This window comes from Panthera onca, chromosome D3, assembly GCF_046562875.1.
Source record: "Panthera onca isolate mPanOnc1 chromosome D3, mPanOnc1 haplotype 2, whole genome shotgun sequence".
NCBI classification, from domain to species: Eukaryota; Metazoa; Chordata; class Mammalia; order Carnivora; family Felidae; genus Panthera; species Panthera onca.
This window is the reverse complement of record NC_138350.1, coordinates 16790517-16813843: the sequence shown is the minus strand read 5'-3', so window position 1 is coordinate 16813843 and position 23327 is coordinate 16790517. Positions and strand designations below refer to the sequence as shown.

Here is a 23327-nt window from a genome sequence, read left to right as displayed (position 1 = left end):
AAGGAGGAGGAGGAGGAGGAGGAGGAGGAGGAGGAGGAGAGTTGGAGATTCTAATACCCCACTTTCAATAATGGATAGAACAACCAGACAGAAAATCATCCAAGAAAGAGAAGTTTGAGCAACACTGTAGACCAACCATATCTAGCAGACATCTATAGAACATTCCCCACAACAACAGCAGAATACACTTGCTTCTCAAATGCACATGGAGCATTCTCCAAGATAGACCATACGGTAGACCATAAAGTAAGTCTCGGCGAACTTAAAAAAGATTGCAACCATGCAAAGTATGCTCTCCAACCACAATGCAATGAAATTAGAAATCAGTAACAGAAGGAAATTTGGGAAATCACTAAACCGACGGAAATGAGATAACGTGTTTCTAAATAACAAATAGGTAAAAGAAGAATTAACAAGGGAAATTAGGAAACACTTTGAATGAAAGAGATTGAAAATACAAGTCACACTACTGCAGAGAAAAGACCATCACTTCTTCCATGTTGACTCATACCTTGAACGGCTTCTGCTTGATAATCTCGTCCTCAGGTCTCGATAGGCACCCTGCCTGCTGATTCACATTTACCTCTTGCTTATTTTATGTCCCTCTCGCAACTCAATGTCTGAGGGATCACGGTTTTATGAGGAGAGCTTTAGAGTTGGTCTTTTGAGCCAGCCTACCAAAATGCAGGAAGAAAAACAGGACAGGATTGAAGGAAAAAACAAGTTCTCTCTGCCCTCTTCAGGCCTCTCTCCTTGTAGATTAGACATCTTGTACTTCATAGGAGAATGAGATGTATGACCAAGGGACTCTTTGAAGTTGTAAGCCTTTACATTTTTTAACAGGGCTTAACCTCCTAGCCAAGCCTTCCCTTTCTACTGGCTCCTAGGGTAAAGTCAGTAGGTAATTAACAGCTCTCAGCACAATGCCAGGGACCTGGGAATGACTCCGGGTGGAACTGCCACCCTACCAGCCTGGCTATCAGACCAGGGATCTACCACCAAAGGTCTATTGTCCCCTTTGGTTTTTTATCCAGTTTCAGAGAAAGAAAAAAAAAATACAAATCTATTTATGAATTTAAATCCACAAGTTCCTTTTTAAAAATTAAATGCCATTTTTATAACTAGTGGAATATTACCTTAATAATAGTAAGAGGATTTAGAACACAGTTGACAGGAGAACCACTTGTACACGACACACAATTGTTACCGTCAGTATCTCAGGCTAAGGGGCAGCTTGTCAGTCTTTATTCCAGCCCCTATTGATTTGTTTTAAGAATCAGAGGTGAGAGATCGTGATGCATTACTCTGATGTGAAATAAAACCCATCTGGCTTTTGGCATGCCCCCATTTCCCAGACAGATGGATAATGTGGTTAGCTGGAAGTAACTGCCTTTATAATATTCATATCTGCTCAAGGATGTCTCAAAGATCAGAGGTCTGAACAAACATGGGTCGTATTTTTCTTGGCAGATGATCTAACCCAGATACAACTTTAGAACAGGGGGGCTCAGTATGGTCCCCAGACCAACAGAGTCAGTGTTGAACCGGGGAGCCTGTTCGAAACGGAAACTCTCAGGCTTTCCCCCAGACCTGCTGGATTAGAAACTCTGGGGGTGGGGGACAGCCATCTGCATGTTAACAAGCCCTCTGGGGGGCTACCGACTGACACGCGAAGGTGAAAGCCACTGCTTTAGAAAGCTATAACCATATTTCTAAGAAAGCAGAGAAAACATTAATTCTGTAAGATCTTTTAAATGCCTGTGATGTGCTAAGTACTGTTCTCCCAGTTCTCAGGGGGGGGTGTGCCTCCAAAGTCTCCAGAGAGCAGGGAGGGAATCTAAATGTGGCAAGCTTGCTGTAGGCTGACTGCAGCCTTGATAGGGCCCGGCAGGCTGCCTGGAGGCCCCAGTCGCTAGTGGCCAGAGAAAAAGGCAGACCAATGGTTGAGGAACACAACTTCCCTCTTCCCCAGGAAGCTTGTGATCCTGTTACATGAAATCTCTCCTTTTAACTGTTGAACAACTTGGAAGCCAAATGTTATGATTATTAAAAAATTATTATTTTTTTTAAAAAAAAGAACAGCTCTATTGAAACGCAATTACATACCCCACAATTTGCTCTTTTTAAGCATATAATTTGATGACCAGTTGATGAACATTTGCGTTGTTTTCCACTTTTCGGTATTATAAATAATGATGCCATGAACATTTGTGTACAAGGTCTGTGTGCACTGCGTTTTCATTTTTTAGGGGCACATACCTCTAAGTGGTATCACGGGGTCATGAGATAACTCAGTGTTTCCATTTTTGAGAAACTGCCGAACTGTTTTCCACAGAGGCTGCCCCATTTTACCTTCCCGGCAGCCGTGGATGAGGGGAATGGCCAGTCCCACATGCTCACCAACACTAGCTATTGTCCGGCTTTTTAATTTTAGCCATTCCGGTGGGCGTGGTGGGATTTGTCACTTTGATTTCCATTTCCCTCATGACTAACGATGTTAAGCATTTTTTCAAGTGTTTATTGGCCAGCCACACATCTTCTTTGCAGAAATATCTATTCGTATTATTTGTCCGTTTTTAAATTATGTTGTTGTCTTTTTTACTATTGAGTTGGACGAGTTCTTTATGTTGTTTGAAGTAAGTCTCTTATCAGGGATATGATTCGAGAATATTTTCTCCCGTGCCGTGGGTTGTCTTCTCTTAATTGTGTCCTTTGTGGCATAAAAGCGTTTAACTTTGATATCGTCCAACGTATCTAATTTTTTCTTTTGTCACTTGTGCTTTGGGTGTTGTGTCTAAGAAACCACTGCCTAACTCAAGGTCCTAAGGGTCTACTCCTATACTTTCTTCTAAGAGTTTCATAATTTTAAATCTTTATCTTTAAAGTATTCTTGTTAACCCTTCAGACTACTCACAACACATCTCTGTGTGGATCTACCTTACAGTTGTGGAGTAAACAACTGTCAAGATTTGTCTGGGACTCAGGGCTTCCCAGGACCTGGAATTTCCAGTGCGAAAACTCAGGGTCCTGGGTAAACCAGGATGAGTTGGACACCCTACCAGGGCGCCTCCAACTTGCCACCTCTAATAGAAACCATTTCCCTGGCTTTCCGTGGCTTACAATAGATACTGAATCCCTACTCACCTGAATGAAAGATCAGTTTGTTTTCAGTTTAAGGAGCATTTATTGAGTGCACACAATGTAAAACCCTGGGGTTGAGTTTAGTGAGGGATATTAAATTCCAATTTCAGTGCCCATAAATAAAGTTTTATTGTTCTAGGCCCTTGGGGTGCATCAGCAAACCTTTATGGAGCTTAAGTTCTAAATAGGGCAGCTATTCTAGCAGGAAGGGAATGGTGAAACAGAGAGGGAGGATTTTTGAAGGCAGGGATTTGGTTTTATTAATCTTTGATTCCCCGGTGTCAGGGCTATAGAAATCAATAATGCTTGCCGAATGAATGAAGTGAGTGATCTTTGGCCTTCTCATATTTAACTTTTTTTTTTTTCTTGATTCATTTCACTGGACCTGGCAGCCCCCTGATGACAGTGACATGCCTAACTTGTCGTCTCGCATATGCCCCAGTGCCTATTACAATGCCTGGCATGCAGTAGGTGCTCAATAAACAGTACCCTAACTCACGCGTACTGTCTTTACATTTTTCATTCCCTTCGTGTGCTATACCAGCCTGGGTTTCAAGAATATCGAACTGAAAACAACATAAACGAATCCCTACAAATAAACATTTAGAGAGGCGGTGTCAGCCGAAGAGCGCTCATTGGTACCTCGACAGCCATTTCACAGGCTGGTGTGCCCTATAGGCACCCAGTAAAACATCACCAACCACGGAGAGCCTGTAAATTCCTCTAACCAGAAGGGCTCTCCCCGCCCCCTCTCCCCGCGCTGCCTGCTCTGCCCTCCGCCTCCTCCTCTCCGCCCACTCTCCTGGCGGCGGCGGCTTTGTCTCGTGGGCTGGTCCCCGGCGGCTCCCTCCCCCGAACAGCTGCCGCCGAGGGAGGAAGCGGCGCGGGAGCTGTCCAGCACCCCGGTGCTGAAACCCCGACCGCGAGCCATCCACCAACACCATGTAAGGGCCATGAAAAGGGCTCGTCCTGGCGCAGCGCGGACATGGAGGAGGACTTATTCCAGCTCAGGCAGCTGCCGTGAGTATCATGGGGGCGAGTGCGAGGCAGACAGGCTTTCCTTTAAAAAATGAAAACCTGCAAGGGGGCATCTCTGCATGGCTTCTTGAATTGAAAAGGAACTGTTTGAGAGGAAAGAATTAGGCCCAGAGGAGACAAGCCATTTTCCTACTCCAGGAGCCCAGCCTCTGTATCTCTGATTCAGTTCTATTTTTCAGATCCGTCAGAGTCTTATGGGGAACAAGGGGTGTTATGTTTTCCCTTTTAATTGCTCGCGATCCTAAAGGGATTTTTGAGGTCTGTGTTTTAAGAAAGCGTTAGCTGCTGTTTTGAAATGTGGACGGAATTGATGAGTCCATATGCAATGACATCGGTTTTTCCCAGCCCTTCTCCAAGGCTGTGAAATCCCTAATTTTTCTGCAAGGTCTTTGGGAAGGGAATGATACCGATGTTGCAAAGTGGTGTCTAAAAAGCCGGAATACCTTCCTAGAGGGGAGGCTTGGGCAAAGTCTTGTTGTTTATGAAGTGTGTGAATGAGAGGGCTGTGCACGGTCGCTGAAACCTCTTGCCTTCTTCTGAATGAAAAGGTTTTTGTAACAGCCAGCTAGAGTGGGACTCACTGTCGATGGCTATCCTCAAGAACATCAGGAATACAAAGCTAGAGGATGGGAATTTGTAAGGAATGTCAAATTTGCTCTGAGAATCTTGGGGGAATAAAACCAAGCAACGGAAAGGACAGGGGCCTTGTAGAGGGGGCTTACGGATTTCTCCTACTACAAGCCGATGGTGATCTGTTAAGCAAATCCCAAGACTATGAGATGGGGCATTAACAGGGATTTCTGTTTTAATTTTTAGAAGCACCAGCTATTTGGATGATACAAGTAGACATTGTTTGGATTTGTTGGAAAGGATACATCATTGTTAGTATACGTGTGTTTTCTTGACTTAAAAATTTTTTTCCTCTCTAAGCCACCGAGAAATTCTCCCAAGTGACTTTTAGTGTGACTGATACAGCTCTCTGAGGCTCTGAAACCTGAAGGGTATTGTAATGTTTACTTCTCAATCAGTGTAAAATTAATTTTCATTTTAAAATTTTAATTATTCTTTTACGTTTTTATTAATTGATCCACAAACAGGGTATCTTATGTAATGTAGGGTTATTTCACAAATGCTAAAGGATGCTCAGTGTTAGAATTTCCAGAGGTCAATGTATGAATACGTAAAAATATTCATATCTGAGTGTAAATCTCTTAAGGGAAACATACCACTTTCGTTGAAAATAAATAGGTCCAAAAACCAACCTATTATCGCAGAATAAAAAGTAATTCAGAAACTGAAATATGAAATCTAGTACCTAGAATAGGAATACAATATATATTGGATCTGCAGTTTACTGAGATAAATTTTCAAAAAATGTCAGAGCATGTGAACTTTGCAGATTACTCAGAGACTCAGGTATAGACATGACACTATTGTGACAATTCTTTCAATTCAAAACAAAAGGCAAAAATAATCAGAGGGTTCTATTTATTTAAAATTTAAAATTTAGTTTTTTATACTAATGTACAATATAAGGCACTAATAGAATCTGTACGGAGGATAAATAAAGTTCAAAAAGAAGCTCAAGAATAAAAAGTAAGTCTCTCTCTTCCCAAACTGCAGGTTAAGTTTCTTGATTGTTCTCCCTGATATTTTAACAGATAAATACATGTATTATCCATTAGCGAGGCCAAATTGTGTACCAAGATCGCTGGCTCTTGAGTGAGCCAGCCTTGAGTTCAGATCCTGACTTTGCCACTTTCTGCTTATTTGACTCTGAGCAAGTGACTTAACCTTTCTGAGATTGAATTTCCCCAGCCATAAAATGGGGCTCATAATAGTACTTGATTCACAGAGTTGCTGTAATGATCCAGTGACATGACGTGTGCTGAATGCCTGGCAAACACAAAGCAATTGACGTATACTAACTGATATTATTATTACATCTAAAAAAAATCATTTATAAAAATATATAGAGGCTCCCTATGCTGAAAGCTTCAAAACTGTAATCTGCAATTTGAATGAAGTCAAAATTAGCCCTGAAATGTGTTGACCACTATTTATAAAAAAAGAAGTGAAGTAAAAGGAACAGCCACGTGAATCTGAGTGGGTTACAAATCACGACTTAGATGTTTTTTAAACCACACCCTGTGTATATTGTGCACAGATTGCAGGCAACAGATTTCCTGAGAGCAATATGGTTTAAAGAAAAAATCAGAATGCCTTGTAGAGGGTTGGCAAGAGTGAACTTTGGAACAGGCTCAGTCTCGTGGGAAGCCAAGTGTTAATAGATTATAAGCCACTAAGTAGTTTACAGGGTTTGGGGAGGGGGAAAGGGGATAAGGATGCCTAAGAAAACAGTCCCGCCTTGCAGTTGGAAGCTCCTTCACACAGCTCTAGGATGGTTCATTTCAGGCTCCAAACAACCTCTGCTTTTCACCTGCTGTCCATTCAGGCGCAGCACCGTGTACAGGAGATTCAGGAGGCTGAGATTTTATATCCAGTTCTGCGTTATTGCGTGTCCTTGTGTGAGACTTTTCTGGGGCTCTCCTTTCTAGGATGATTTCTTGAAAGCAACTTTTGCAGACCACACTGGTTGATTGGGTGATTGATTGATTCACTCATTTCATTCATTTGGGCACCACCCTAGGTACAAGGGATTCTACGACTGAATAAGATAGACGTGGCCCTTGCCATCAAGGAGGTGACAATCTAAAGCTGCAATGTCCGATATGGTAGTCACTAACCATATGTGGCTATTTACATTTAAACTTAAATTATGCAATTTGTACGTAAAATCATTTCTATAGTATAGTATATAGCATAAAATATAATTTGTAAATAAAATACGCGGAATTTGAAAAAGTCAGTGTCTCAGTTGCACCGATGACATTTCAACTGCTCAGTAGCTACATGTGGGGACCCCTGGGTGGCTTAGTCGGTTAAGCATCTGACTCTCGATTTCAGCTCAGGTCATGATCTCACAGACTGCATCCCTGCGTTGTCAAGCTGCATGATCAACAGCACAGAGCCTACTTGGGATTCTCTCTCTCGCTCTCTTTCTGCCTCCCCCCACCTCAAAATAAATAAATTTAAAAAAAAATAGCTACATCTGGCTAGTAGCTACCATATTGGACAACACTGGTCTAGTGCTAGGAGAGGCAGACCTTGAACACATCTTGCACAGTAATTATGAGAATTGTCTTTTTTTTTTAAATTTTTTAATGTTTATTTTATTTTTGAGAGACAGAGAGCGTGAGCAAGGGAGGGGCAGAGACGGGGCCCCTGCAGTGTGTGACAAGGAGTTGGAACTTCAGACTGTGTCTGCCCAGTTCACTTTCTTCCTCTCTCCTTTCTTACCAACTTTGTCTTCAAGATTAAACTCAAGTGCATTACCTCAATGAATCTTCCACTGACTTCTCCTGAGCTTCAGCAACAGCAGGGGTAAAAGTGTGGGCTGTGAGGTGGGCAGATGTGGGTTCGAACACCTGGGTGGCCTCGGGCCAGTGACTTCATGTCCCAAACGCTGGGTGTTCCTCCGTCAAGTCAGGAGAATGGCCGTATCTGCAGGGCAAGGCTGTTGTGAGTGAGAATCAGAACAGTCATCTCTGGGAAGCTCTTAGCTCAGTGCCTGGCTCTGAGTTAGGGCTCAGCGAATGGTGCTGGCGTTATCGGTCTTCCTTCCCTCTAGATTTGTTTCCCTTATCCTCCAATATCACCTGGAAGCCATGGTCTCCTTTCTCAGAACACGAAGAAAATGCTCCCCAAAGGGGGAGATTCCTGGCCAAGGAGGAGAGACGGGAGTTCATTATCTACTCACTTCAGGCAAAAAGCAGAGAGTTGTTTTAATAGCCTAGGGATCCTCAAGGTCAACCCACCGAAACCTTTTAAAACCTCAAGTTCAAAGCTGCTCACACCCCATCATTTCAAACGCATGCCAGCCTGCCTTACCTCTAGGGGATATGTGTTTCAGTGACTTAAAGGGGAACAATCTGGAGGCCAAAGAAAGAATGTCCCCTTGCAAAGAGGCCATTGCTTGGGTGATCTTAGGTTTTAGGGAGGATTGTCGCAGGGTCTGCTGGCCCGGAGAGTGGTACTCCAGCCCCTGTGAATCTCTTCTCCGTCTGTCTTAAAGAATTATGCAGATCTGACTGTGAATCACTGTGTGATCTTAGGCAGCGTATTTAGTTTCCTGAGACCTAAGGGGTTCCCCTGGCCACCTTGAGAGGCATTCTCAGCTTTAAGATTCTAAGCTCCCTAGATGGGTGCCTGGTACCATCCTGGCTTATGGAAATTATTCTGTGATAATTACTAATCATATCCCTTTCACTCTGTAGTACGTGGTTTCTCAACTTTGACATTGTTCACATTTCAGACCAGATGGTGCCTGGTGGGGGGGGGGGGCGTGGCTATGCATTATAGGATGTTTAGCAGCATCCCTGGCCTCTACCCACTAGATGTCACAACCTGTCCCCCCAAGTTGTGACAATCAAAAATGTCTGCCGACATTGCCAGTGTCCCCTAAGAGACTAAACTGTGCCCTGATGAGAACCACTGCTCAAAAGTGTTTTAGTTTAGGTAATAAATTATTCAGTGTCGCATCTTTGGGTCTCTCTTCCAACCTCATTTCCTCTGACCTTAGTCCTGTCAGGACCCTAGTACGTGCTCTTTATGCGCCTCCTTCCACCCTCGGTATACTGTTGGTAAAAAAAACCATGAGGTCCATAAGGACAAGAGCTCCGTCTGACACACAGAAGGTCCTTACAGCATGCTTGCTGGGTGAATGCATGAGTCAGTTACAAAGACAAACTACTTGGAAAGGTGTAGCACAGCTCTCTGCTCCCTGCCCCCCCTCCACTGAGGCCATGGCACAGAATGAGCAAGTGTGGGGGCTCTCGACTCAAGCAGACCTGGATCCAAATCCTGACTTTCCTGCTAAACTGGAAGGCCATCTTTTCTTCTCCAGGCCCCAGTTTTGAGTGCTTGGTAGAGTTACCCGCACAGAGTAAGGGCTAAATAAATGTTAAGCGTTGTTTATTTGTGATCGTGGCCTTTTGTCCAGAATATAAGCTAGTGGTCCACTACCCAGGGAACAAAGTCAATGCTATTCAGGTCGATGGAGGTGGTAGGAAAATACAGAGAACTAAAATCCACGGAGAACTAAGCTTTCTTCTAATTATGGACGTCTAGAGATTCTGGAATGGAAGGGATCTTAAAGGCCATTGCATCCAACCCCTCATACCTTATCGCCCCAACCCAGGGCAGGAGGGCATCGAGCGGTGGCTTTCGAACATCTGTGGCCACCCTCAGTGGGTTATTAAAATTCAGATCCCTGGGCTCTACCCTGCAGAGATGCACAAGCCTTAAATCAGGAGAATGGCCCAGGAATTGGCATTTTAATCAGCTCCCTAGGGGTGTTCTTGGCCGCAGAGAAGCATCGGCTAATTGGTTAAGACTGTGGGCTGTGGAACTTCTCCGGCCAGGGACTGTAGTACACTATATTCTCTCTAGGGATCCTGAGCCAATTGATGTGATGTCCCCGAGCTTCTATTTACTTGGCTATAAACTGGACATATTAATAACACCTCCTTCCCAGGGTTGTTGAAGAGATTATAGAAGATTGTAAGTATATATAGCATTTAGGTGTGCTGAAATGCTGCGTGTTAAATATCATTACCCTTAGGTCCACTCGTGGATACCCACCCACCTCTCCTAGACCGTCTCTCATAAAGGAGAGGCCCACTGCCTTCGAAAGCAGCCTTTTTCATCTCTGGACTTCTTGGCCTAAGAAGGCTCCCCATGCTGTGCTGAAATCTGCTTCCCTCTCCTCTATCCCCAGAAGCTCAAGCTCTGGTCTCAGGGTCCGAGTTGAACAAGTACCATCTTTCACGTGCCTAAATTTGAAATATTTGAAGACAGAGGTCCAGCTCCTGAGAAGACGCTTCCCGAATCGCACGGCTCAGGGAGTGCCCAGGTCTTATCTCGAAGGGAAACAAAAAGCGAGTCCATTTTTAAATAACCTCGGCAATCTCCATTGCACTGGGCCCACGGTATCGAATCCCATTGGCCAACAGGTCTCAGATTCCTAAGAAGCCCCAACGCCACACCGCTGAGCACGTGGGACAAAACCGAGGGATGCTGGTCCTCAGCGCTGACCGACTGAGTTCCCCAAGCGAGTGGACACTTGTTATGCCTTGTAGACGGGTCTCTCAGGGAAGGGGTCTTCCTCTACTCATCGGTGGGGGGTGGGTAGGGAGGACAAATAACAAAAGCTTCACCCCCACCCCCTTCCCTGGTTTAGTCCCCCTAATCCAAGCCACCATCACCTCTCACACAGCCAACTGGACAGCCACCTCCCTGGTCTCCCTGCTTCCTTCCTTGCCATCTTTCTGTGTTAAACATGCCTCTTATTTTCTATATTCTAGTGTTTTGGCATCTTGGGGCCTTGCTGATCCTGGAGGGATTGTCCCTTCCGGAATTAACTAGTCATGATTCATCTGCCAGTGCACTTTTCATACACAAGGTAACCAACCCAGAGCCACTATCCACCTGTCCTAATCACCCCAAGGCCAAGTACCAGGCAGCCCCTGTGCCCCAGAACCTGCTGAGATTATCCACACTGAAATTACTCAAACCTCAGCCCGCCTACCCGGACTCGCCTACTCCTTCCTGTGGAAACCAGGATACGGGCTCTTGCCCACCTTTCCCCCTCACCCTCCCTGCCTTTTTACCAACTCAGGTGCGTCCCCATATGGCGCCTGAGGTGTGGCAGGCTCTTCTTGTGATTTGGGAGAACAGAGTGTATTCTTTACCAACAGTTGTCTCCTGGTCCGTCGGTCTTGCTCTCCCTCAATAATATTATAACCTGTATTTTAAACCACCCTCCACAATCTGTTCTTCCTCTTGTGGAAACATGTGCCTGAGTGATCTTCTCAAACTCAACTTCTCAAACTCAACTCTGATCATCTTCCACTCTCTCTTGCCTGCTTGAAACCTTTCAATGGCATCCCCTGGGTCTTGGGATAATGTGGAAAGTCCTCACTGTGGTGTCCAACGCTTTGCATGACCCAGCCTGTCTCTGTGACCTCCATGCCTTGGCCCTGCCTCTGGGCCTTTGCACCAGCCATTCTCCCTGCCCTCTCTCCAACTGTGCCCAACTCTCCTTGCCCTCTTGATCTCAGCCTCCTTAGGGAGGTCTACTCTGACTCCTCCTTCTGCCAATTCTTTACCTTCCCACTCCTTTCCTTTCCTTCTCAAGATCCATTCATTGGCAAATGTATTATAATTTCTTCGCTTACCATCTCCCCAACTAGAGCACCCACCCACCAACTAGAGCATGAGGGCAGGGACCACATCTATTTTGTGCCTTTGGCATCCCAGCACCCAGCACACCGTCAGCACTCAGTAAACACCGAAATTACCGAATGATTGTGCCGGGCTGTGCAAGACACTCTTGTCTATATTGACTCCTTTCATCTCCTTGGCAACCCTGTGAGGTGGGAATTACCATCTCCATCCAATCAGGGAGGCAACCAAGACTCAGAGAGGTAAAGTAACCTCCCTAGGGTCACACAGCAACTAAGTGGCATGGACAAGGAATCCAAACACAGGTCAGTCTGCTTGCCGGAGTTGGGCTCCCTTCTTCCCTAGGACAGACCATGTCTCTTCATGACGGGACACTATCTGCCACCCTGTGAAAATCACAGTGAGGTGTAAGCTTCCTTTTCAGTCTGGTAGATTCGCTAACTCAGGGGATAAAAGCCCAGAAGCTCAGATGAAAAGAGAAAAAACTTCCGTATCTGAAATACCCTAACCAAGGCTCAGACCCTAATTTAAGGAACTAGAGTGAATTACATGATGGTACAAATAAGATTTTTGACAGCCATTTCCTCAAGCTCTTCTCTTCTTTAAATAGCAAAATTATGTGAAATAAATGTTCCCTGCTATTTTGGTAAATTACATGCTGTATATACACAACAAATGCCAAGAAATTTTGTAAGCCAACCTGTTTCCAAGCCCTCATACATTTAACATATGTCATTGCGATTTTCTTTATCTTTCCTATCACATTTCCCCCCTTGGGAAGTCTTGACTCAGAGAGTTGATAAATACTTTCAGGAACCCAACCGAGTTGAAATGTAGTCTGGTTTTCTGAGAGTCATTTAGTGTCAAAGGTCTCTCTTTATGTCTGTCTTAAAACAAGTTTTCATAAAGAAAGATGCGCTGGCTTCTTGGGGTTTGCCGGAGTGGGAATGTGAGCAGATCCTGGTTTAAACCTGCGGGGAGCTAAGTCACTTTCTCAAGGTCATATTTCACAAGGGTCAGTGTCCTCTGAGCTCAGGCAGAAAGGCGATCCGAGCGGGACCAGGTGGAGGGAAGGTGGCATTTACTCAATGCCCGTGATTTTCCCGTTCCTTCATCAAGCTCAGTTAACCTCTATAGCGGTCCTGCAAGCTCCTTGTCATTCCCATTCCACAGATGAAAGTGTCTGCACCGTGCTTAGCAGGTGCCACATTATCAACAAGAGCTCTGGAAAGAGTTGCTGTTGTTACTTATATTACAAAAGCAATAGATGTGCAGGTTTAAAATTGCAAACGTTAGAAAGGTCCAAAATGAAAAGTAGAAAAATGTCCTTCCCATCCAGAAAGTCCCCATTTCCGTGCAGTCCTTCTTCCCAGAAGAAACCAGTCTGTGATTTCTTATGTATCCTTCCAGAACGCCCAGCACAGTGGAAGAATACTCTATAGCGTCGTTTGTCCAACAAAGGTGCACACAAATTATCTGGGGACCTGGCTAAAATGCAGATAGATGCTGATTCAGTAGCTCTGGGTCAGGGCCTGAGACTCTGAATTTCTAACAAGCCTCTAGGGGATGCTGGGGCCCCTGGTTCAAGACCACACTTAAATCTTAGTAGCAAAGAACCTAGATCACGTAACCATATTCTAGCATATTTAATAACGAACCCTGACAATCTTTTCCTGTTGGCTCTTAGAGATCAACTTGTGTGTGTGTGTGTGTGTGTGTGTGTGTGTGTGTGTGTGTGCGCGTGTGTGCGCGCACGTGTGGGTGTGTGTTTATTACGGCAAAATATACGTAAGATAAAATTTACCATTTGGACAATTTTAAGCATATGGTTAGCGGCCTTAAGTACCTTCACGCTGTTATGCAACCAACACTACCATCGTTTCCAGAACTTTTTCATCTTCCCCAGCTGAAACTCTGTCCCCATTAAACACCAAATCCCCCTTCCCCCCAGCCCCTGGCAACTGCTATCCTACCTTCTGTCCCTGTGAATTTGACTATTCTAGGCCCCCTCGTATAGGCACAGCCATACAATATTTGTCTTTTCACGCCAGACTTATTTCATTTAGCATAATATCTTCAAAGTTCATCCATGTTGTAGCGTGTCAGAATTTTCTCCGTTTTAAGGCTGAATAATATTCCACTGTATGTCCAGACCACACTCTGTTGATCTGTTCGTCCACTGATGGACCCTTGGATGGTTGAGAGATTATGATAGGGATCAACAAACAGAATTTTTTAAACATTCTCTTAAGTGGAGGCACCATAATCTATGTAATTACTCCCCTCCTGATGATTACTGCACACAGCATGCCAGCACCAGAAGAGAATATAGCAGATCGGCTGGGAGTGGGGACTCTGAAGTCAGATGGCTTTACCAAAGTCTGGCTTAGACACCTGCTGGGTGACCTTCGTGCAGCTCCTGGCCCCTCTGGGCTTCACTGTCCTCATCTGTGAAATGGGGTTAGTGACGGTGAAAAGTACATAAGGTAATCAGTGCAGAGCACAGGTATGGCACCCGATACCCGGCAGGCTAACAACCCTTATCAGCCGTTGTTTGTATTGTAAGCCATTGCCTTCTCACGTCTGTCCCTGCAACAAACTGCCAGCAGCATAATTCTGTGTGGGAGCACAGAGCACTGAACATTTTGAAAGCTATCACAGAGTACCTTCCCCAGAGTTGCAGTGGTCCCTTTAGTCACAGAAAGAAGTGTGGAGCCCTTGGATGGTCCTTGAGGAGAGGATACGATACAAGCAGGATCCCGAGGAGATTGTTGGGCTTCATGGTCATTCCCTCTGTGATGTTACCTCGGAGTCAAGGGTGATCCATTCATCTTCCCTTCATCCCTGAAAATGAGGTGATGGCACATGTAAATGTCCATTTCCTTCTCGGGGAACCTGGGTGGCTCAGTCGGTTGAGCGTCCGCCTTCAGCTCAGGTCATGATCTCACGGTCTCTGAGTTCAAGCCCCGGTTCGGGTCGCACTCTGTGCTGACAGCTCATAGCCTGGAGCCTGCTTTGGATTCTGTGCCTCCCTCTCTCTCTGCCCCTCCCCCACTCACGCTCTGTCTCTCAAAAAGAAATCAACATTAAAAAAAATGTTTTAAATGTCCATTTCTTTCCCTTTTCTAATACTTCTCTATATTTCTATCTTCCATGAATACCTAGGGGACTGTTTATGTTTCTGATGTGGGGGTTGCTTCTTAGGGACAGGAAGTCCCACTTATTTGAAATTCCTTCCCATTTAATACCACCCCTTACTCAGAGGGTTGCAGAGTTGAAATGTTACCCCCGCACACGCCCCTAGCTAGCCTTTCAAAGCTTTTTTTTTTTAAGTTTATTTATTTTTGTTAGAGAGACAGAGTGTGAGAGGACGAGGGGCAGAGAGAGAGGGAGACATAGAATCTAAAGCAGGCTCCAGCTGTGAGCTCTCAGCACAGCCCGATGCGGGTCTTGAACCCACAAACGGTGAGATCATGACCTGAGCTGAAGTCAGACACTTAACCGATTAAGCCTCCCAGGTGCCCCCAAGGCATTAAAAAAAAGTTATTTATTTTGAGAGAGAGACAGAGAGAGAGCACAAGCAGGAGAGAGGCAGAGAGAGAGAGAGAGAGAGGGAGAGAGAGAATCCTAAGCAGGCTCCGAGCTGTCAGCATGGAGCCTGACACGGGGCTCGAACTCACAAACCGTGAGATCATGACCTGAGCCAACGTCAAGAGTCCAACAGTTAACCTACTGAGCCACCCAGCCGCCCCTCACGGCACTTACCTGTAGCGTTTCTCACAATGTGCAAGACAGCTACGTGTGGGCACACACACCTTTTTCAATGCCCACCTCCCTCCCCAGCAGCAGACCATGAGCCCAGCAGGAAGGAACCTCAGTGTGCCTGGCTCACCCTTGAAACCCCAGTAGTACTTTTGGACTCGCTACGAGGCAGGTGCTCAATAAATATTTGTTGAATAAATGAACAAATGGATTCCAGTAACATCGATGGCAGTATTAAAGATTGAGGGGGTTGGTTTCTTTTGATGGTGAAATACACAAACAAAATTTATCGTTTTAATTATTTGTAAGTGTACGTACACTCGCCTTGTTGGGCAACCACACCGTCCTCCGTCTCCGGGACTATTTCGTCTTCTCAAAATGCAACTCTGACCCCCTTAAACGCGAGCCTTCCATTCCTTCCCAGCCCCGCCCCCACCACCCCTGGCGATTGCTGTTCTCCTTTGTCTCTGTGAAATTGATTTCTCCAAGCATCTCGAAAGTCGAATCACACGATATTTGTCCTTTTGCGACCGGTATGTTTCACTTAGCATGATGTTTTCAAGGTTCGTCCGTGTTGTAGCATGGATCGACGCTTCACTCCTTTATAAGACTGAATAGTATTCCATTGTGTGGCTAGGACCCCGTTTTGTTTATCCATTCATTCATCAGCTGGGAGACACTTGGGTCGCTCCCACCTTTTGGGGCTCTCATGACTCATGCGGCAGTGAACTTGGCGTATATTCACAATGGCACGCAAGAGTCACCTCTATCTGGTTCCAGGGAATTTCCACCGTCTCAAAAGGAAACCCGGTACCATCAGGCAGCCACTCCCCCTTCCCCCACCACTCCCAGACCCCGGTGACCGCTAATCCACCTTCTGTCTCCATGCACTGGTCCATTCTGGATACTTCAAGTAAATGGAATCATACAACATGCGGACTTTTGCGTCTGGCTTGCTTCGCCCAGCTTCACGTTTCAACGTCCATCTGAGTTGTGGCAGGTGTTGGTGATTTGAGGACTCTTACGCAGCGGTGGGCTATCGACCTCTCAAACCAGCCCTAAGAGCAGATTGTTCAACGTTCAGAACATGTTGGAGCCTGTTATTTCATCATCGGCAGGTTGAACTTGGTCGCATATACACCCTGGATATCGTCACATGCTACACATCCTTATGGCCTGGGGGGTTTTAGCTGAGATTCAGTCTATGGGCACGCCACTGGCCTGAGAACAATCCCGTGGTCTCCCTCAGCATGCCCCCCAAAGCTACCCCCAAAGAAATGCCTGGTCAGAAGAAAACAGTGTTCTTGCTGCTTCAGCAAAGCCCCAGACCCCAGCTTCTAACCAGATTTCCGGGCCCAAGGCCTTTGCTCCCAGGGGACACCTGCCTCCCGGCTCCAGGCAGGGGCATCTATCTGTCCTGTATCACAGGGGTCCTGGGCCTCTCGGATGAGGTAGAGGGGCTGCAGACACCCACCTCCGCCGACAGAGTAGGGGCTCCGATCCTCGGCACGACTGTTTCCTGATCGGTATGGGGCAGGCGCGCAGCAGAATCGTTTGTTTGGCTCCGTGGCATGAAATCAGTCCACACATCAGCAACGGCAGCACCACCTGGGAACGTGTCAGAAATGCAAAATCTCAGTTCCCAGCCGAGACCTTCTGAATCAGACCCTCTGGCCGTGGGGCCCCGGCCATCAGGGTTGTGACCAGCCCTGTAGGGGTTCAAAGACTCCAGCTAAAACGCCCTGCAGCAGTGTGATGACCTGGGAAGTGGTCAGCCAGGCTGGAATAGAGCTGTGCCTTCTGATTCCCGCTCTAGAACACATCGTTTCCCACTGCCTGGCAAGTCTCCTACATGTAGGCCAGCTCAGTTCAGGCATCACCTTCCTTCCCCAGACGCCTTCTCTCTGGGGAGAGAAACTGATGCCCAGTGATTAGGACCTAGGGCTCTAATACCAACGCCAACCCGGCTGAGGCCTCAGCTCCTTCAAGCTGTGTGACTTTGGATGAGTGCCTTCACCTCTCTGGGCATCGGTTTCCTCATCCGTGATGTGGGGATAATAGCGGTACCTAATTCATAGGCTAATGGTCAGGGTAACAGGCGAGAATGTAAAAGGCTTATAGCATAGCTCTTAGCACATAGCAAGTGCTCAGTAGAAACAGCTCTGTGGTTTGAGAACTAGTATCTAAGAAGCTTGAGGGAGGGGAATTCGAGGTGTGCACAGTGCTTTAAATTTGTTTGCACAATAACTCTGGAGGGGCTTATTTGTAGCAGGTACCATTGGTGCCGGTCCCAGATCCCCTCTACCAGGCTGGTGAATCTCCCAGGTGCCATTAGGTTTGGCTGCTTATAGCTCCCAGCTGCGGTCCGCTCTGAAGAGTGCCCTCAGCTGAGGGGAGCCGCCTCACCTGGGGACACCTAGGAGGCTATGCCCTCCGCCCCTGCGGTGACGTGCCAATGACTGACGCGAGCCCAGCCCCCAGACCTCTGGGTGGGACCATCCCGGTGGCATAATTCCCACTCCAGGGCTCCCCAATGGATCAGATTTCAGCAAAAACCACATCCCCGCCTTGTCCTGCCTCCCTCACTTCCCAGTGGAAGTACTTCCTTAACAAATCATCGCGCAAGAATCCCCAGCTCATTTTTGCAGCGATCGAAGAATTCATCATGAAATTCATCCGGAATCCCATGGAACCCAGAACGGCCAAAACAATTTTGAAAACGAAGAACAGAATTGGAGGTCTCACACTTCCTGATTTCAAACCTCACTACAAAGCGACAGCGACGAAAACAACGTGATACTGACCTAAGGAAAGACATATAGACCAAGGGAATGGAGTAGAGAGCTCAGAAGTGAACCCTCATGTGTAACGGTCAAGTGATTTTTGACGAGATCATTCAATGGGGTGAAGGGCGGTCCTTTCAAACAATGGTGCTGGGAAAACTGGATGTCCACATGCAAAATAAAAGCCGGACCCCCACCTTATGGCATATACAAAAATCAACTCAAAACGGATCAAAGATCTAACCCTATAAAAAGCTCTTAGACGAAAATATAAGGAAAAAGATTCATGACATTGGAACTGGCTGGACCATATCACAATTAAAAACTTGTGTACATCCAAGGACACAATCAACAGAGTTGAAAAGGCCACCTGTGTAAAGGGAGAAACTATCTGTAAATCATATATCTGATAAAGCATTGATATCCAGAATATATTCCCAATACACCTGATTTAAAAATGGACAAGAGCCTTGAACATGTTTTCAAAGATATACACATGGCCAACAAATCGGTGCTCAATTTTAGGGAAATTCAAATCCAAACCACAACCAGATACCATTCCACACCCATTAGGCTGGCTTTTATTTAAAAAAAAAAAAAGAAAAGAAAAGAAAAAAGAAATAGTTAAGTATTGGCAAGGATGTAGAAAATTGGAACATTTGTGCGTTGATGATGGAAATATAAACTGGTACAGCTGCTGTGGAAAACTATATGCAGGTTTCTCAGAAAATTAAACATAAGATTACCCTATGGTCCAGCAATCCCACTTCTGGGGATAGAACCAAAAGAAGGGAAAGCTGGGACTCAGATACACGCACACCCACGGTCCCAGCAGCGTTATTCACAACAGCCCGAAGGTGGAACCACCCAAGCGTCCATGATGGGCGGATAAAAAAAATTGTGGTATGTCCATACCATGGAATATTATTTACCCTAAAAAAGGAAGGGCATTCTGGCACGTGCTACGACGCGAATGAACCCCGAGGACATGATTCTGAGTGAAAGAAGCCGGTCACAAAAAGCACAAATACCGGACGATTCCACTCTCGTGAGGCACGTGGAAAAATTCAATTCATAGAGACAGAATGTGGGACGGTGGGTGTCAGGGACTGGAGGGAGAGGGGAACAGGGAGTTAGTGTTTAGTGGGTAGAGTTCCAGACCGGGAAGAGGAAGAGCCCTGGAGATTCACGGTGGTGATGGTGGGACAACAATGTGAATGGACTTAATGCCATACGATTGTACACTTACACGTGGTTAAATGGCAAATTTTATTTTATGTGTGTTTTACCGCAATCGAAAAGGAAGAGAATCCCACCGTAGGGTCTGTGTCTCAGGCATCCGACTCATGATGCAATTATCACACCCAATTTGTAGAGGAGGTAAACTGAGGCTCAGAGTGACTGTTATATCTTATCGGCCGGGGATGATAAGAGTCACTGCCATTCAGGGTTTTGTGAGGATTAAATCAACTAATGACGCGTGTAAAGACCCCTGATCAAGGAAGAGAGTTACCTAGGAAGATGTGGGAGAAGGAAATCAGAAAGGAGTCACGGCAGCTTCCACTGAATTATGGCCAAACATTGGCAATCTTGTCGTGCAACCTGACAGTAATGTTCGGTCCTTAAGCTGGACAGCGGAGCAAAAATATTTCTGTCATTGTTACCTATACGCTTGCATATGTTTTAAATATTTCAACATAAATTTTTTATGGAACGAACGTCAGAGTAGGTAGGGAGCAATAGAAGGGTTTGGAGAGACAGCGTCCCGTCTTTGGCCGGGAATGCAGGGTTTTGATCTGACAGAAATGCGGTTGAACCTTGGCTCTGTGTCACTTTAGCCATGGCTGTGAGCGAGTCACGTGACTTCTGGGGCCACAGTTTCCTGGTCTAGTAAAGGGCTGGTAAGGATCCCAACCGCTACCGTTGTGCGGATCCGAGCGCTTGGAAAACAACACCCAGAATGAGGCACGGAACGTAAGCTCGGTGCTGCCAGCCGGGGGTGGTGATGCTAGACGGGATGGAGTGAGAGCTCCAGGCTTCAGTCAGACCAGACCAGCCTGCAAACCCTGTGTTCTAGGTCCGCCCCAGGCGAGCCTCACAGCTCAAGCTTTCCAAGCCCAGCCTTGTCCGTGAGTGGTGTTTCAGGTATTTGCAAACTCGCTGTGATTTCATCTGCTTTTTCTCTTCTCCAACTTCGTAAGCAGGACGTGTTCCCCCTGCTTCTATGCCAGAGCACCAGTTATTCTCGGTGAAATACAGGGGATCGTGCAACAATTAATAATGATAATAGTAACAGTATGTTTTACTTAGATATTTCTTCTTTTCTACCTCTTTATTTTTTTTTTTAATGTTTATCTTTATTTTTGAGACAGAGAGAGATGGAGCATGAGCGGGGGAGGGGCAGAGAGAGAGAGAGTGGGAGACACAGAATCCGAAGCAGGCTCCAGGCTCTGAGCTGTCAGCACAGAGCCCGACGCGGGGCTCGAACTCACAGACCACAAGATAGTGACCTGAGCCAAGTCGGACGCTCAACTGACTGAGCCACCCAGGCGCCCCTCTACCTCTTTATTTTTTTAAGTTTATTATTTATTTTGAGAGAGAGAGAGAGAGAGAGAGAGAGAGAGAACCAATGGGGGAGGGCAGAGAGGGGGGGACAGAGGAGCTGAAGAGGGCTCTCTGCTGTCAGCACAGAGCCCGATGTGGGGCTCAAACTCGTGAACCATGAGATCGCGACCCGAGCCGAAGTCAGATGCTTAACCCACTGAGCCACCCAGGCGCCCCTCCTTTTTTAGCTTTTTAAAGCATTGCCCAAATTTGCCTTCTAGGCCTTTATGCTCATGACTTCCCAGACTTCTTTTTTCAAAGCCCTAAGAGCAACGGGCATTACTCATTCAACATCGCTCTCTCCCGTGACCCTTGGCTGGGACGCCTCTGTTCTGTCCCCACCGTGACCCCAAAACCCACCACAGGGCTGGCGGACGGTAGGAGTTTTGTGTTTGGGAGTGAGGGAGATGGAAGGACACAGGTAATTTTACTGCTGAGCCCCAGATGAAGAGATCGCCGCTCAGAGAAACCAAGACTTTTCCAGAGTAACAAGAAACAGTATCATTTGAAAGAATGTATTGCAGAGCGGAGTCCGTGGGTCTCAAACGCGAAAGCCTACAAGCCCAGACAAAAGGGGCAAGTGCCAAGTAAGAGGAACAGAGAACGGGTACACGTGGCCAAAGACCCTCCAGGCTGGAGGTAATTTGGAGAGGAAGGGACTGTGATCAACCATGGAGTGTGGGTCCCATCTACGGGGAGCCCACTACCCAGATTGAGCCACATGGCTCCCTTACAGGAAGATGAGCCCCAGGTGACCAGTGCTCCACTCTTTTTTTTACCTAATCTCTCCACCCAACATGAGGCTCGAGCCCACAACCCCAAGATCAAGAGTCCCATGCTCCACTGACTGAGCCAGCCAGCTGCCCCAGACACTCTACTTTTTGAAGGGACATGAAGAATCTGGCTTTCTACAGTACTTCTCCCAATTAAAAAACTTGGGCATCCACTTTAACTATAAAAAAAAGACTGTAAGGGGAACTTTTTTGTGGACATAATGTCACCCCTTAGGTGACCACAAATTGTTACCCCTGACACAGAGAGAGGAGTCTAAATTCTGAAACACGTGTGATTCCAAACAGTATTTACATCTACAGCAAAGATATCCTCTTTCACATAGCCTAGCTCGTGTATAGGGTCCCCCTGGAGTTGTGCAGTGCCCAACCTGTACAAATGTATGTGGCAGCCCTGATACATTAACTCTTAAAGCTGTCACACACACACCCCCACCAGTCCAACTCGATGGAAATGCCACCCCCTACCTGCACATCCATTCGATTCTCCGGACCATGAGAAAAAGCCTTTCACCTGTCTTGGGCACAAGAGCTGTTCAGCAAGGGCATTGAAGGGAAGTTCTAGCCATCATGACCAGATTTGCTCTGTTCTCTAGGGTGGTGAAATTCCGTCGCACGGGCGAGAGTGCCAGGTCAGAGGATGACACGGCTTCGGGAGAGCATGAGGTCCAGATTGAAGGGGTCCGCACGGGCCTAGAGGCTGTCGAGCTGGACGATGGGGCAGCTGTGCCCAAGGAGTTTGCCAATCCCACTGACGGTGAGGGGGCTCTGCATTTGGGATGTCAGCCTGGGCCACAGCCAGGGGCTCTGAGGTGCCAGCGTTACCTCCCCAGATAGCACTCTCAGAGGTATCTAGGGAAGGGACAGTTAGGAGGGCCCAGAGGGCCCAGAGGTGACACTGGGAGTGTGGGCAGGCCTCCATGGCTGACTCCAGCAGATAAGGTTACATCACAATCCCTGCCAGTCTGCTTCATTGCACAACACTCAGCTGAGGACAGCAGCGACGATGATGATGATGGTGATGGTGGTGATGCTAGTGGTGATGGTGATGATAGTGTAATGACGGTGGTGAGGTGACAGTGATGATGATGGTGAGGAGGAGGAGGGGGAGGGGGAGAATGATGAGGAGGAAGAGGATTCTGATGATGATGGCAATGATGATGATGGTGGTGATGATGGTGATGGTGATGATGTTGATGAAGATGGTGATGATGGTGATGATGGTGGTGATGATGTTGATGATGATGGTGATGATGGTGATGATGGTGATGATGGTGGTGATGATGTTGGTGATGTTGGTGATGATGGTGGTGATGGTGATGGTGGTGATGGTGGTGATGATGGTGGTGATGGTGATGATGATGGTGATGATGGTGATGGTGATGGTGGTGATGATGGTGGTGATGGTGGTGATGATGGTGGTGACGATGTTGGTGATGGTGGTAATGGTGATGATGGTGATAATGTTGGTGGTGATAGTGATGATAGTGTAATGATGGTGGTGAAGTGACGGTGATTATGATGGTGAGGAGGAGGATGATAATGGTAGGAAGAGGATGATGATGGTGAGGAGGAGGAGGATGATAGTGATGATGGCAAATGATGGTGATGGTGACAACGGTGATGGTGGTGGTGATGAAGAGGATGGTGATGATGGTGGTAATGATGGTGATGATGGTGGTGATGATGGTGATGATGGTGATGATGGTGGTGATGATGGTGGTGATGGTGGTGGTGATGGTGGTGATGATGGTGATGATGGTGATGGTGATGATGTTGATGATGATGGTGATGATGGTGGTGATGGTGATGATGGTGGTGATGATGGTGGTGATGATGGTGGTGATGGTGGTGATGGTGATAATGTTGGTGGTGATAGTGATGATAGTGTAATGATGGTGGT

General features: G+C 46.6%; 1 protein-coding gene and 1 long non-coding RNA gene across 4 annotated transcripts in view; one reads left to right on the top strand and one right to left on the bottom strand.

Annotated features, from left to right (window-relative positions):
• The first annotated feature begins 3848 nt into the window (after nt 1–3848).
• The window catches only part of SVOP (SV2 related protein), a 79429-nt gene continuing 59950 nt past the window's right edge, over nt 3849–23327 (top strand). The window contains exons 1-2 of the mRNA XM_060612494.3: nt 3849–4161; nt 22021–22181. Coding sequence (XP_060468477.1) covers nt 4127–4161; nt 22021–22181 — 196 coding nt within the window. The 5' untranslated portion in view covers nt 3849–4126. The remainder of the gene's footprint in view (nt 4162–22020; nt 22182–23327) is intronic.
• LOC132665469 (uncharacterized) lies at nt 7416–22013 on the bottom strand. Of its 3 annotated transcripts, XR_009604162.3 has the most exons (6): nt 21893–22013; nt 16721–16854; nt 16121–16304; nt 14151–14328; nt 9422–9523; nt 7416–7959 (listed from the first exon to the last, which is right to left on the bottom strand). It is a non-coding gene; the product is annotated as an uncharacterized LOC132665469 (long non-coding RNA). The 3 variants fall into 3 exon arrangements; XR_009604160.3 differs by lacking the exon at nt 9422–9523; XR_009604161.3 differs by lacking the exons at nt 9422–9523; nt 16121–16304.